Raw genomic sequence first — 14,641 nt, 5'->3', positions numbered from 1 at the left:
GATTCTTCCTTGTCAAACTCTCTCAGAGCCTTCCTCATCAATAACTTTTTCAGAGCTACCATCGTCAAATTGTGATCTTTCAGAGTCATTTTCTTCTAACTCTTTTTCAAGGCTTTCTTTAAACTCATTACAGCCATTCTCACTTTAATGGGCCTTTTAGTTATGCAACGGAAGCCTCCATCCTCCTCCCCTCCACACTCTCTTCCGGAGTAAGGGTGAGAGACTAGGCTTCTTGACATAACAATGGAAATGGAAGCTGCTTTCCGATGGCCAATGTCTCCACCAGCCTAGGGCTAACTGGGAGGTAAGCTAAGACCCTAGTTGAGAGGTTCCCTTTCTTCTCCAGGAGCCTTCAAGGAGTAAAGGGCTTGGACCTCAGATGAATGTTGGGCAGAGATCAAAGTTTGGCTGACCTCCTATGCGTCACTGTCAAGATGTTCAGGAGAGAAGTACTTGCAAATAAGGCAGAGCTATTTGGAGGGCACCTACTGTGTGCCAAGCTCTTGAGATATAGTAATGAAGTCAATAGTAATTGAAAGATTTAAAAATTTTTCCCTGGCCAGGTAGCTCAGTTAAACATCGTCCCATTCATTGGGATCAGATCAGATCAGGGCACATGCCTAGGTTGCCAATTCAATCCCCAGTCCTATATTCATAGCAGCACAATTTATAGTAGCTGAGATTTGGAGCCCTAGCAGGTTTGGCTCAGTGGAAACATCCCAAGTGCCCATCAGTAGATGAGAGGATAAAAAAGCTGTGGTACATTTACACCAGGTAATACTTTGCAGCAATAAAAAAGAAGTATCTCTTACCCTTTGAGACAGCATAAAGGGACCTGGAGAGTATTATGCTAAGTGAAATAAGCCAGTCAAAGAAAGATGGGTATCACATGATCTCACTCACATGTGGAATTTAATGAACAAAATAAACTGATGAATAAAATAGATCCAGAGACATAGAAGCATGGAACAGACTGTGGAATCTCAGAGGGAAGGTGTGTGTGTGGGGGGGGGGGGGGGTGACGGGGAGGGTCAACCAAAGAACTTATATGTATAACCCATGGACACAGACAACAGTGTGGTGAAGGCCTGGTTGTGGGGGGAGCGGGGGGAACTAGAAGGGGTCAATGGGGAAAAAATGGGACATATGTAATACTTTCAATAATAAAGATTTTTTTAAAGAATTTATAAATGCTTGGCTAATAGAGGATCTGCAATAAATATTAATTTCTATTATAAAAAAGTAAATGGAAAAATATTCTCAGGTGAGGATTAACAACCAACGAATGCATACTAGTAAATAAGTGGGACAACAAATTGATGTCTCTCTCTCAAATCAATTTTTTAAAAAAATATATATCTTTATTGATTTCAGAGAGGAAGGGAGAGGGTGAGAGAGAGATAGAAACATGAGAGAGAGAATCATTGATCGGCTGCCTCCTGCACGCCCCCCCACTGGGGATCGAGCCTGCAACCCGGGCATGTGCCCCTGGCCAGAATCGAACCTGGGACCCTTCAGTCCTCAGGCCGATGCTCTATCCACTGGGCCAAACCAGCCAGGGCCAAATCAATTTTTTAAAAATATTTTTTTGAAATATTAAGAAACCCTGGTTGGTTTGGCTCAGAAGATAGAGCATCGGGCCTGCGGACTGAAGAGTCCCGGGTTTTGATTCCAGTCAAAGGGCACATGCCAGGGTTGCCAGCTCGATCCCCAGTAGGGGGCATGCAGTAAGCAACCTATCAATGTTTCTCTCTCATCACTGATGTTTCTCTCTCTCCCTCTCCCTTCCTCTCTCACACACACATATATAATGAAGAAGAAAAATAGCAGGTCCTAAATAATCATAGCTAGCATTACAAAGCAAGTGCTCATGTCAAGCAGTGTTCTAAGGCTTACACATACTAACATGTCTACTTTTTGCAACCACTTCTTGGGGATGATACATTATCATTATACCTGTTTTGCTGAGGAGAAAATGAAGATGCAGATGGAGTAACTTGCCAAAGCCATGTGTGATGAGATTGAGCCCTGCAATCTGTATTCTGAATCACTTCACCACGACCACCACCTCCCGGCCCACCCCCCACCCCACACTCAGTTTCTTTCTCCATGCTCAAAGAAGAGAAGACCTGAAGAGGAACCTGGTAAGTCCAAAGGGCTTCTTCTGAGGAAGGGAGCTGAGACCTAAGAATGAGATGGAACTAAGCAGACCTAGAGAGAAAACATCTTTCCTGGAAGCGGGAACCACAAGTGCAAAAGTAGGGTGGACACAAGGAAGAAATGGAGATGCGCGCAGCGGCAGGTCATGCCTAGCATCTTTAAAGGAAGCTATTGGAAAATTTGAAAGGGGTGGTTGTGGTTGGCACGGTCAACCGCAAAATACACATGGAGTCAGAGCGTATTTTAGTATCACTCGGAAGGTTGTGCAGAGATTGGGTGGGGATGGGGGCAGAGGCAGTGCGCTAGGCACTACCTGGCGACTACGCAGAAGACAGAGGACCAGGCTGGGCCAAGGTCTGCAGAGGCGAGCGGGGGAGAACTGCAGGGTCTTGTTCGGGAAGGGTGTGGAGCAGGAGATGGAGAGCAAGGACTGGACTAGAACTTCGAAAGTCAGGCCTGAATGGGGCAAAAGAGGCGGAGTCTGAGGGGGTGTGCTGCAGGCTGGGGCGGGGCCTTTGGGATTAGGCTGATCCGTCGGTCGCTCGGCGCTGTTGGGTTCAGGAACTGGTCTCCAGGTGGGTGGGATTCTGCGCCACTCGCAGCCACGCGGCTGTCAGGACAGCAGGTCCAGGAGGGGCCGGGCCCGAGGTGGGCGGGGCGCTGGGCTGCCCGGCTCCACGCGGCTTTCGCGAGCGCATTCCCAGCTCTCCGGCCCCAGGCGGAGGAGCGCCCTGGCTGAGTCCTCGGTCCCCGCTGGGCTAGGGGATCGGCCTGGCAGGAGCTAGGACCAGGGCCACAGAAGACCCAGGTGAGCCGGGACCCTGTGCCGGGAGCTGTCCCGCGGAGGCTCCAGGTGTACCGAGACCCGAAGCGGACCCTGGCTGCGCTCCCAGCCGCCAGGGGGCGAGCGGCGATGGGGCTCCGGGAGCTGCCCCATCCCAGCAAGGGGACCCGGGTGTCCGCTCGGCAGGGTGGGTGGAGGGGGACGGTCAATCAGTAACCCGCAGTGCACACAGGGCCTTTTGTCCCGCTCCGTCCAAAGAGCACCCTGGCCGCGGAGCTGGTTACTCATTGCCCACCGGGGCGGGGGCGGACAGGCTGTCTCTGCTGCTCCTCCTGGGGACCCGCCGACTTGCACCTCCCCCCGGGGTGGCGGAGTAGGGGTGAAGGAGGAAGAGCTCGCCTGCTCCTCAGCTGCCGGAGTGTCTGCGCGCCCCGAGTGGCGATGAGAACGCTCAGGCTCGAAGAGGTGCAGTCATTTGCCCAGGGTCCCCCGGCGCTTGAGTGCGGGAGGTTGGAAGCGAACCCTGGACTACCTGGTGCCAGAGTCAGGCACTGCGGTCCCCTGTCCGCTTGTGACCTTGCTAAGGACCCTGGGGTGATGAGGTCAGGGTAGCCTGAAGGGGAAAATATAACGTCCACGGGCCTCCCCAGCCCATCCGCAACCGGAGCTGTGCACCCAGAGAGCTGAGCTCCCTGCAGAAGTGCGGGTGGGGGATTTTACCAGGAGGGGCCACGGAAACGGGGTGGGCGCAGAGAGAGTGGCATCTGAGCCAGGTGGAGAAGAGAAATGGGACACAGAGGTCAAGAGACAAGATGTGCCCAGTTTTGAAAGGCAGTGGCTTCAGTGCTGAAGGTACTGAAGGGGCAGACTGTGCGACCTGAGCGGCCCAGGCAGGGAGGGAGGCCTAGGATGCTGTACAGTGTGGACTGGATCCCGCTGGGCACAGGCAGCCATTAAGGACTTGTAAGCTGGTGGGGAGGGGGCTGACATGGCACTCTTGTAATTTTTAAAGCCTGCTGGAGAATAGAGACCCACGCTAGAGATGACTAAGGCCTGCCCTGGGTCCAGGAAGCGGAGGTGGGATAGACTGGGGAGGGATTGAGGAGGCAGAATGGACTGGAAATGGGCAGGGGTGAGGAGTGGGGATGAACAGAGATGCCGCTCCAGCTGCAGGGGCACCCCAGGGAAGAGGGAAATAGTGGCTTCGCCCAGGACAAGCTAAGTGCCCCCCGCCTCAGAGCCAGGGCTGCACGGGAGGCTGTGGCTGGAGAGAGAGGGTGGTGGGCTTCCTGGGCAAGGCAGACCCAGCGACACCAGTACCCCCGACTGTCACCTGCCCCAGGTAATAGCCAGCGGGTCTCCGGGACTACACTGGTCACCCTCTTTCCCTGCCCTAGCTGATGCTCAGTTTTGAGTGCTCCTTTGAGGGTGAGGAGACATCCTCGGTGGCATTTGGAAGAGGATAATCAGATGGGGTGGGTGTGTACATCACACCTGACAGGACCTGGGGGTGACTGGCAGAGGGCAGACCCTGGGTGACAACTACAGGGAGGGGATGGGGAAGGAGACCATTCCAACATTCTGTGTACCCAGCACCTACATACATTCTCTCTCTCTTTTTTTTTAAAAAATATATATTTTATTGATTTTTTTTTTTACAAAGAGGAAGGGAGAGGGTTAGAGAGTTAGAAACATCGATCAGCTGCCTCCTGCACACCTCCTACTGGGGATGTGCCCGCAACCAAGGTACATGCCCTTGACCGGAATCAAACCTGGGACCCTTCAGTCCACAGGCCAACGCTCTATCCACAGAGCCAAACAGGTTGGGACTGTATACATTCTCTTTTATCCTCAAAGCAGTCCTGTGAGGCCAGCGAGCCAGACATGGCCAGGACAAGCAAGTTGGTAAGAGCTAGGATTTGAGCTTGGCTCTGTCAGACACCACAGTCTTCATTCTTTACAAGAGCCTGCATTGCCTCAGATGGAGTTGTGGGGACACAAAAAGCAGAGATATTCCCAGGATGCAGTTCTGGTTCAGAAAGAGGAAGAACTGCTAGCCATGGAGTCTGCTGCCTTGTCAGTAGTAAGCACCCTGCCATTGGAGGTATCCAAAGCTGGTCATGGAAATGTCAGCAATGCTAATAAGGAGTGGGGATCAGATCAGATAGTATCCAGATGCTGAAGTTTGGCCTTGTATTATATTTCAGATTTTGTGTTGTTGTTTTTTTTGCTCTTCAGAAATAAATTCATTTATTCAGCAAAAAATAAATCATGTGTGCTAAGAGTGAACAGAAGATATGTTTCCATTCTCTGCTTGCCTCCAAGGAAAGAATCCCAAAACTGCCCTTTCTGTGAACTTGTGCCAAGGTCTCAGCAGGACCAGTGCAGAGCAGGAAGCCCCGCCCACCCCCTCACCCCCCTGTACAACCTACTGTGCGGCAGCCTTGGGCTCTGCAACAGCAGACCAGCTTCCAGTCTGCCCTGCTGCTGCCTGGCGGGGGGCTTGGAAGTGGCCAGCCATTTCCTGTCTCAGTTTCCCCATCTGCAAAATAAGGGAATAGCACCAGCCAAGGTGCACATGAAGCAGGAACTCTTCTCCCTTCCTGTTTCAGGAAGGTCATCGGTGGGAAACCCAGCCTGGGCCCCATGAGCAACAGGAAGAAGATGCAGTTGCTGCTGGTCCTGTTGGGGGTCCTCCTGAGAGCACCCAGGGCTCCAGCTTTGTCCATTGAGACCTCCGAGGAAATGGAGCTGGGTATGACCTCTAAGGTGGGAGAGGGTGGCCGGGGTGGGAAGAGTTGGCATCAAAAGGGGCTGAGCAAAGCTGGAGAGGATCCTGGCCAGGCCCTGGGGAGGTGGCAGCAGGTGGCAACCATTGAGACTCAGTGTCTGGCTCCCAGAAAGCATCCACCTATCTCTGTGTCCGCGAAAGAGGACTGGCCTTGCAGGGCCCAGGGCCCTGAGCTGGGCTGCAGAGCTGGTGGTGAGCCCCGTGGATGTGTGTGCGTGTATGTTCTGTGCACTGTGTGTGTGGCTTGGGAGGCCCAGGCCGCACGTGTGGTGTATGCACTGGGAGGGTATTATGCCTTGGAGTGGTGTGATGTAGCATGTGCCGTGTGTGTGTGTGTGTGTGTGTGTGTGTGTGTGTGTGTGTGTGTGTGTTGGACAGTGTCGTGTTCAGCCCAGCAGGTGTGCTACTCACCGTGTGTGTGCTGTGCATCAGAGGCATGGCCTTGCCTCTGCATGTAGCATCTATAGCATGTGGTTGTGTGTATGTTGAGAGGCAATAGGTGTCCAGCATGTGTCTGAGGTGCTCATGCCCTGCATGTGCAGCATGTTCTCTCTATGTGGGGGCTGCCTCAGCTGGGGCTGTGGGGCTCACTGACCTCTGCCCTTGGCCCACAGAGCCCTGCCTGGCCCCCAGCCCGGAGCAGCCAGAACAAGAGCTGACCGTGGTCCTTGGGCAGCCTGTGCAGTTATGCTGTGGGAGGGCTGAGCGTGGTGGCCACTGGTACAAGGAGGGCAGTCGCCTGGCACCTGCTGGCCGGGTACGAGGCTGGAGGGGCCGCTTGGAGATCGCCAGCTTCCTACCCGAGGATGTCGGGCACTACCTCTGCCTAGCACGAGGCTCCATGTTTGTCCTGCACAATGTCACCTTGGTTATGGACGGTAAGGGGGTCTGGCAGGGGCTAGGGGGTGCCTAGGGAGAGACTCTTCCTGTCCTGGCCTCATTATCTCCCTCCATCCCTGACATAGACTCCTCGACCCCCAGCAATGGTGATGAGGAACACAATGGCCCTTCGAATAGGCATGTCTACCCACAGCATGGTCAGTATAAGTCCTCAAGGACTCCTTTCCCTACCTCCCAGCTGCTCCCTGAGAAGAGACCTGTGTGGAAGCAGGTAGTCATCCTGGGGGCACTAAGTTCCTCCTTCCCCTCCAGCACCTTACTGGACACACCCCCAGCGCATGGAGAAGAAACTGCACGCAGTGCCTGCTGGGAACACCGTCAAGTTTCGCTGTCCAGCTGCAGGAAACCCCACGCCCACCATCCGCTGGCTCAAAGATGGACAGGACTTTCATGGGGAGCATCGCATTGGAGGCGTTCGGGTGAGTCTCCGGGTTCCAAGGCCACCTGCTCCCCCACCGGCCCCCTCATACCTATAAATCAACCCCCCAGTTCCTTCTTGAATAAAGAAGGCCACTGTGTGGCCCCAGAAGAAGCACTAGGCTGTGGACTTGGACAGCTCTGGTTCAAGTTCCCACTCTGCCACTCTCTGGCAAGTGACTTAGCCTCTGGAGCGACTCCATTTCTAAAGGAGGAAGGACCCCTGACCAGCATCACGAAGTCTGGGCAGCTCATTCTCATGGTGAGACCCTGCAAGGTCAGCTCCAGGCTGTAATGAGGAAACTGAGACTCAGAGGGCAAAGACCGGCAAAGGTGGCACAGCTAGGAAGAGGCCAAGCTAAAACTCAGGGCTCAGACATTCCTTGGAGTCTTCTCCTTTGTCCCAAAGTCCCTAGCCTTGCCCTCTCCCTCTCTTACCCTACTCCCCTCATGGGCATGAGTTAGTGACCCCTCACGGACACTTCCCTTTCCCCCAGCTGCGCCATCAGCACTGGAGCCTGGTGATGGAAAGCGTGGTGCCCTCAGATCGTGGCACATACACCTGCCTTGTGGAGAATTCGGTGGGCAGCATCCGCTACAGCTATCTGCTGGACGTGCTGGGTGAGCGGATGGGCAAGCGAGGCAGTGTGGGGGGTGGAAGCCCAGAATTTGCCCTCAGTGAGAGCCCAGTCTGGCAGGCAACATGGACTGAGTCTTAGATGGCTCACTCAAACTGTTTAAAGTGTGCTGGTGGGCGTGAGGGAAGCACAGAGGGTGACGTGGGCCTGGAGGAGCAGAGGTTAGCCAAGAAGAAAAGTAGGAAAGACAGTGAGGCAGAGGGCACTGGTTCAGTAAAGGCCTTCAGTGTAAAGAATATAATGCATCTGTGGGGAGATGTATGCCTGGGGTGTGGCATTTTCATGGGGAGCCAGGCCACGGAGCGTTCTGAAGGCTAGGCTGAGAAATTGTCCTTGACCCCAAAGGCAATGGGGAGCCATGGAAGGTTGAAGCAGGGTGAGCAGAAGACAGACAGGTCTGAGCTGCATATCAGGAAGGTCTCTCCCTTGAGCTGGGGAAGTTGGAGGCAGGTGACCAGGGTGCTTCTGTGGGTGCCGCTGGTCAGGGTTGACGGCCCGGCCCGGCCCCCAGAGCGGTCCCCGCACCGGCCCATCCTGCAGGCAGGGCTCCCGGCCAATACCACAGCGGTAGTGGGCAGTGACGTGGAGCTGCTATGCAAGGTGTACAGTGACGCCCAGCCTCACATCCAGTGGCTGAAGCACATTGTCATCAACGGCAGCAACTTCGGTGCCGACGGCTTCCCTTATGTGCAAGTCTTGAAGGTCCAGCCCCTGCGGTGCCTGAGCCCTCCCTACCCTTCTCCCGCGGTGGGGAGGGTGAGTGCAGCTCCCTTCCTGGCCCCGGGCCCTGCTGTGACCCCTAATGTGTCTCCCATCCTCAGACAACAGACATCAATAGCTCAGAGGTGGAGGTCCTGTACCTTCGTAACGTGTCGGCCGAGGACGCAGGCGAGTACACCTGTCTGGCCGGCAACTCCATTGGCCTCTCCTACCAGTCGGCCTGGCTCACTGTGCTGCCAGGTGAGCACCTGAGGTGGCCAGAAGAGGCTTCAGGACCCTACTCTGACCCAGCAGGGGGCTGACCCGCGGGCGGACGTTATCCCTTGGCCTGTGGGATCTAAGCTCGGGACCTGGCATGTGGTTTTGTGTTGGATTCTGCATGCAGCAGTCCCTCTGCCTGTCGACATGTGACTGTCAGGGGGACCCAGGACTATGTGGGACTGGGTGTAATTACAGTTTTCTTGGTGTGTGCATCCTGTGTGTGGCGGGAGCTGTGAGGGCCTGAGTTAGAGGGTACAGGGCCAGCCATCTGACCACTGACCGCTCAGTTATGTGTCTGCGGACAGAGGAGGACCTCGCCTGGACAGCAGCAGCGCCTGATGCCAGGTACACAGACATCATCCTGTACACGTCGGGCTCTCTGGTGTTGGTGGTGCTCCTGCTGCTGGCCGGCCTGTACCGCGGACAGGTGCTCCCTGGTCGGCACCCCCGGCAGCCCGCCACGGTGCAGAAGTTGTCCCGCTTCCCTCTGGCCCGACAGGTACTACGCATCCCCGCCCCCGTGTCCCATAGTGAGACTCTCGGCCTGCCATCCCGCCACAGCTCAGTGCCAGCAGGCTAACCAAGTCTCCCACTTTGCAGTTCTCCCTGGAGTCAGGCTCCTCGGCCAAGTCAAGCTCGTCCCTGGTGCGGGGCGTCCGTCTTTCCTCCAGCGGCCCCCCCTTGCTTGCTGGCCTCGTGAGTCTAGACCTCCCTCTGGACCCGCAGTGGGAGTTCCCCCGGGACAGGTATGCTGTGCAGAGTGAGGGTGTGGGTGCAGGCTCCAGGCAGGAAGGACGGTTGAGACCTCAGCTTTCTTGATCCCTAGGCTGGTGCTTGGGAAGCCCCTGGGCGAGGGCTGCTTTGGGCAGGTGGTGCGTGCAGAGGCCTTAGGCATGGACCCGGCCCAGCCTGACCAAGCCAGCACCGTGGCCGTCAAGATGCTCAAGGGTGAGTGTAGCGGCCTGGGGGAGGTACTGTGGCCTTGGGACTAACAGAAGGAGCTCATAGTGCTATCAGGTGAGCACTAGGGGCCAGGAGAGGCTCTCGGATCCCACCCTTGGGCCTGAGACCCAACTTCTGAGCCTCAGTTTCCTCACATGTCCCTACCTCTGAGGTTCATAAAAATTCCTGATGCATAAAATCTTACCCATTGGGATGATGGTGACTATAAGGATTGGGGGTAACTGGGGTTTACTATCCCCTGTCTGCCCTGACCCTATGTAAGCTTTGGCCTCAAGTAACCTTGTCAGCTGTGTAGGACACCACCTCATTCCCCCCAAGCCACACCCTCGGCCTCATCCCCCCCCAAGCCACACCTTCCCCCAGGGCCCTTCCCGGGTCTGTTCTGTTGTTTCTACCACTCTAGAACAGCCTTTCTGCTTAAATTCAGTCCCAGCCTCCAATCAGGAGCCCCAAGGTGCCTAGGACACTCCTGGAATCTACCACAGGGGCCTCTCACTGCTGTCTCCCAGGCCCCTCTACGAGAGTGGCCCAAACCACTGTTCTGTTCTCCGCCCCCTTACCCCCAGCTCCTCTCTGCACAGCTGGGGCCACCTGGCACTTTCCCGGAGGCAGAGATTGAGAAATGTGCATTGCGAGGTCTGGTGGGGAGGGTATGTCATTGGCCCAGGGCCACAGGTCAGCCCTGAGGGCCCGCCCCTGCTCCACAGCCTTCTTCCAGGCCTCCCCTAGCTGTGCCCCACTGGCGGCTCCCTGAATTCCCGGGCCAGATGGACGCCAGGCCCTGGTCAGACAGACCTCAGGGCGCCAGCCTGCTTTCCACCCCCAGGAGCTCTCACCCCGTTCAGGGACTAATGCCAAGCCCTGCAGACAAGCTTCCTTCCTGCTCAGAGCTCTTCCCCGTCTCCTGTTTCCTGGCCCCTCACAGGCAGGCCTACTTCTTTTAGATTCTTGATTCTTGTTGCATCCTCACAACTGCTCTGAGAGGTAGGGCACGATACGGTATCCACTTCATACAAGAGGATCCTGGGGTTCAGAGAGGTTAGGTGACTTTATCAAGGCGACGCAGCCTAGTGGGGACTCAGTCCCAGACCTTCTTGACTCCTGGCCCAGCGCTTCATGTCCTCTCCCCCACCCTACAGCCTACCTTGTGTAGTCACCCTGGCTGTCGCCCTTGCAGACAACGCCTCTGACAAGGACTTGGCAGATCTGGTCTCTGAGATGGAAGTGATGAAGCTGATCGGTCAACACAAAAATATTATTAACCTGCTGGGTGTCTGCACCCAAGAAGGTGGGGTGAGGTGGACCTAGGGCGGGGGCGGTTGTGGCAAAGGACACAGCCTTGGCAGCCTTCCTGTCCACCCCATCTTCGCAGGCCCCCTGTATGTGATTGTGGAGTGTGCTGCCAAGGGAAACCTGCGGGAGTTCCTGCGGGCCCGCCGCCCCCCGGGCCCGGATCTCAGCCCTGATGGGCCTCGGAGCAGTGAGGGGCCGCTCTCCTTCCCTGCCCTGGTCTCCTGCGCCTACCAGGTGGCCCGAGGCATGCAGTACCTGGAGTCTCGAAAGGTGAGGGCGGTAGCAGCACTCTGGGCCACTCCCAACTGCCCCATCTCCCTATCTTTATGACCCTGGCATTTAGTCTCCAACTTCTCCCTCTCCCCGCTTTCTCATTACCCTAAGTCAGGGGTCCTCAAACTACGGCCCGCGGGCCACATGCGGCCCGCCGAGGACATTTATCCGGCCCGCCGGGTGTTTTTGCCGCCGCTGCCTGTCCTGCTTAGCAGCCGACTTAGCAGTGTGCATAGGAATTTGTTCAGAGTTTTTTTTTAAAACTATAGTCCGGCCCTCCAACGGTCTGAGGGACAGTGAACTGGCCCCCTGTTTAAAAAGTTTGAGGACCCCTGCCCTAAGCCTTTCTGTATGTAGATTTCAGTGCATGTCCCACTCCGGCCTCACATACTCCCTAACCATAGGCAGGGCAGGGAAAGAGGCCACATGAGAGAACGTGAGGGCTCTGACGTTGGGATGCTCAGGTCTCCCCTCTGCATCCTGACTTCCTCTTCTGTAAAATGGGTGATGATCCCTACCCACCAAAAATGGTGACCGTGAGATGTTATGTGTCCTAATAAGCCTAAGTCCCCTGCCCTGTCCCCAGTGCATCCACCGAGACCTGGCTGCCCGTAACGTGCTGGTGACAGAGGACAATGTGATGAAGATCGCTGACTTTGGACTGGCCCGTGGCGTCCACCACATTGACTACTACAAGAAAACCAGCAACGTGAGGGAGGCCGGGCAGAGCTGGGGGAGGGGGCAGGACCTGTGGGACTGGCACCAATGCCTCCTCCTCTCCCCTCCAGGGCCGCCTGCCTGTCAAGTGGATGGCACCCGAGGCCTTGTTTGACCGAGTCTACACACACCAGAGTGATGTGTGAGTCCTGGATGGTGGGGGTCCTGAGTGTCTGCCAGGATCCTTGTCCTACCCCACAGAAAAGGCAAAGCATTTGCCCAAGGTCGCATAGCCCTGGGACCTGAGTTGGACCAAACTCCAAAAAAAGCTCCTATCCCCGCTCCTGCTTGGTGAATTACGCCCACAGGGCCCCCCTTTCCAGCCCCAGGAGCAGGGAGCGAAGCTGTGCCCTGCTGAGCCCTGGTTCTGCCTCCAGGTGGTCATTTGGGATCCTGCTGTGGGAGATCTTCACCCTTGGGGGCTCCCCATACCCTGGCATCCCCGTGGAGGAACTGTTCTCACTGCTGCGGGAGGGGCATCGGATGGACCGGCCCCCGAACTGCCCTCCAGAGCTGTGAGGCCATGCCCTACTCTCCCCCACTTTCCGGTCCTCACCCTCTGCTCTGACTTAGCCTCAGGGTCTGGCCCTGGAGAGGGATCAGCACCAACTCACTATGACTGCCACCTCCAGTGGGGAGGTCCTGGCTCCTGTGCCCTTTCACCCACCCCGCAGTACACCCCTCCCCTTCCCCACCTTCTCTGCCCACCCACACAGGGCCACGAGGTCCTCCCTTCACTCAGGCCTGTGGGTGCTCCTGACCCTGTCCACCTCTCTCAGGTACGGGCTGATGCGTGAGTGCTGGCATGCGGCGCCCTCTCAGAGGCCCACTTTCAAGCAGCTGGTGGAGGCACTGGACAAGGTCCTGCTGGCCATCTCTGAGGAGGTACTCCTCCTCTCCTGTCCTGTGACCACCCTCCGCCCACTCCCCTTTGGGCTTTATCTGAGCTGACTATCAGGGCTCACCAGCACTATTCCCCGCAGTACCTGGACCTCCGCCTGACCTTTGGACCCTACTCCCCAGCCGGTGGGGACGCCAGCAGCACCTGCTCCTCCAGTGACTCTGTCTTCAGCCATGACCCCCTGCCACTGGGGCCCAGTTCCTTCCCCTGCCCTGGGGTGCAGACTTGAGCAGGAGCAGGAGGTTGTACAGGCAGGACATCCGGCAGCCTTGGGCCTCCTGGCTCTGTTGCAGCCTGGTGGTGTTTGATCTTGGCAACCCCGGTCCAACTTCAGGGTGCTGTCCCAGGTCTCTGGTTTTGCTTTGGGGAGGTCTGTCCTTGGTCCTGGGGTCCCTAGTTGAGGCTTCCGGCTCTGGCCTTGGGTTCCCAACTCAGAGTTCAACCCTAGTCTCAAGGCCCAGCCCTTGCCCTGGGAGTCATGGCCTGAGCATTCTAATAGCCTGAATACAGGGCTCTGCTTGGCATCCTGGGCCTTGACACTTGATCCTGATTCAGGGGTTTGGCTGAACCTGGCTGCAGGCTATCCCAAACCTCCCTGCTTCCCTACACCAAGAGAGGTCTTGGGCCTCTGAACCCCTTCTCCCAGGCCTCCCCCCACTTCCCCTTTGCTGCTTATCCCAGCATCTTGGTGGAAGGAGCTTTGGCCCCTGTGCTCCTAGCTGACGCTGGAAGCCTGCAGAAAACACAGAAACAAATGGCCTTTTATAAATTATTTTTTTGAAATAAACCTCCTTGTGCCTAATGTCTGCCTTGCATCCCAGATGGAGTGGGGAAAGGGTGGAAGGATCACCAAGCTGGGAGTTCTGCCTAGGTGACAGACTGACAGGGCTCTGTGCCAGGCCTTGGGTTCACATCCACCTCCAGCTGCCTCAGGGTGGACCTCTGTCTTGGTCTGTCTCTCACTGGCACCATCTTGTGTATGTGATGGTGTGAACGAGCGCTATGGGCAGAGGAGTCCACACAGCACCATCCACAGGGCAGGACTCCTGTACCCTGTGCGCATGTGTGACCTGGGGCTGTTGCCAAGGGAGCTGGCAGTGCCCCTCCCCCATCTGCTCAGCATTAACCAAGCTGACAGTTAACACAGCATGAAAGCCCCAAACCCAACCCCGAGGCTGCCTCCTGCTCCCACGCTCCGCCACTCAGGCTGGGAGCTCAGGCCGCGCTGCCCCGCCTGCCCTGGCCAGTCTCCCCAGCAGCAGCTGGTTGCCGTCCTCCCGGCTGGACTGCAGCTGTTCCTGCCTGCCTGGTCCTCCCCTAGGGAGCCCTCAAGGCCCTGTTCTCAGATGCCCTTGGGGTGCGGGGGAGCGGGGGGGGGGGGGAGTAGAGAGGATCAGCTTCCTGGGGCTCTGAGCCTGGAACCTTCCTCAGTCCATCCCAAGGGTTACTACTGCTGCTCTCCAGCCGCTGAACCATGGGATGAGGGTGCCTGACCCAGGGCCTGGCTTTCTCTCCTGCCCTGTCCTGGCACAGGACTGTCCAGAATCTGGTGCTGGAAGACTGAGCAGCACCTCATGGCCATGGTTCTTTCCTACTCTGGCTCTCCTCATGCCCCCTCCATGCCTCTCTGAGTCACCATGTCCCAAATTGAACTACTCATCTCCCTCCAAAACTGCATCTCCTCCAGGGGCCTCCATCTCAGAGAAGGCACAGACCAGGAGCCACAGAGTCACCCCCAACCCCAAAGGAGGTAGAAACACGGTGGAAGGTTCGAGGCCTGACACTCCCAGTATCCCAAGGCCATGCTGTCACTTCTCCAGTGG

At 56.7% G+C, this 14,641-nt stretch overlaps 1 protein-coding gene across 3 annotated transcripts; it reads left to right on the top strand.

The window, feature by feature from the left end:
- The first annotated feature begins 5,593 nt into the window (after positions 1-5,593).
- On the top strand, positions 5,594-13,177 carry FGFR4 (fibroblast growth factor receptor 4). 3 transcript variants are annotated; one of them, XM_008142937.3, is made up of 17 exons: positions 5,594-5,699; positions 6,350-6,613; positions 6,701-6,772; positions 6,888-7,054; positions 7,550-7,673; positions 8,202-8,392; positions 8,512-8,650; positions 8,977-9,170; positions 9,272-9,417; positions 9,498-9,619; positions 10,812-10,922; positions 11,007-11,197; positions 11,787-11,909; positions 11,989-12,059; positions 12,295-12,432; positions 12,697-12,802; positions 12,901-13,177. In XM_008142937.3, the coding sequence occupies exons 1-17, from the start codon at positions 5,609-5,611 to the stop codon at positions 13,045-13,047; spliced, it is 2,397 nt and encodes a 798-aa protein (XP_008141159.2). In that variant the 5' UTR covers positions 5,594-5,608; the 3' UTR covers positions 13,048-13,177. The 3 variants fall into 3 exon arrangements, with proteins under 3 accessions (XP_008141159.2, XP_054572959.1, XP_054572958.1); XM_054716984.1 differs by having other exon boundaries at positions 5,609-5,699; positions 8,977-9,016; positions 9,272-9,367; XM_054716983.1 differs by lacking the exon at positions 8,977-9,170 and adding an exon at positions 8,921-8,957 and having other exon boundaries at positions 5,609-5,699; positions 8,512-8,654; positions 9,233-9,417.
- Positions 13,178-14,641: the final 1,464 nt, after the last annotated feature.

Source organism: Eptesicus fuscus, chromosome 6 (assembly GCF_027574615.1).
Source record: "Eptesicus fuscus isolate TK198812 chromosome 6, DD_ASM_mEF_20220401, whole genome shotgun sequence".
NCBI classification, from domain to species: Eukaryota; Metazoa; Chordata; class Mammalia; order Chiroptera; family Vespertilionidae; genus Eptesicus; species Eptesicus fuscus.
Note: the sequence above shows the minus strand (reverse complement) of the source record. Positions and strands in the feature narration are given on the sequence as shown.

Coding starts and splice junctions, on each gene's coding strand:
- FGFR4 (XM_008142937.3), top strand. CDS start 5,609: ATGCAGTTGCTGCTGGTCCTGTTGGGGGTCCTCCTGAGAGCACCCAGG. Junction 6,614..6,700: donor TGTCACCTTGGTTATGGACG/GTAAGGGGGTCT, acceptor TCCCTGACATAG/ACTCCTCGACCCCCAGCAAT. Junction 11,198..11,786: donor AGTACCTGGAGTCTCGAAAG/GTGAGGGCGGTA, acceptor CCCTGTCCCCAG/TGCATCCACCGAGACCTGGC.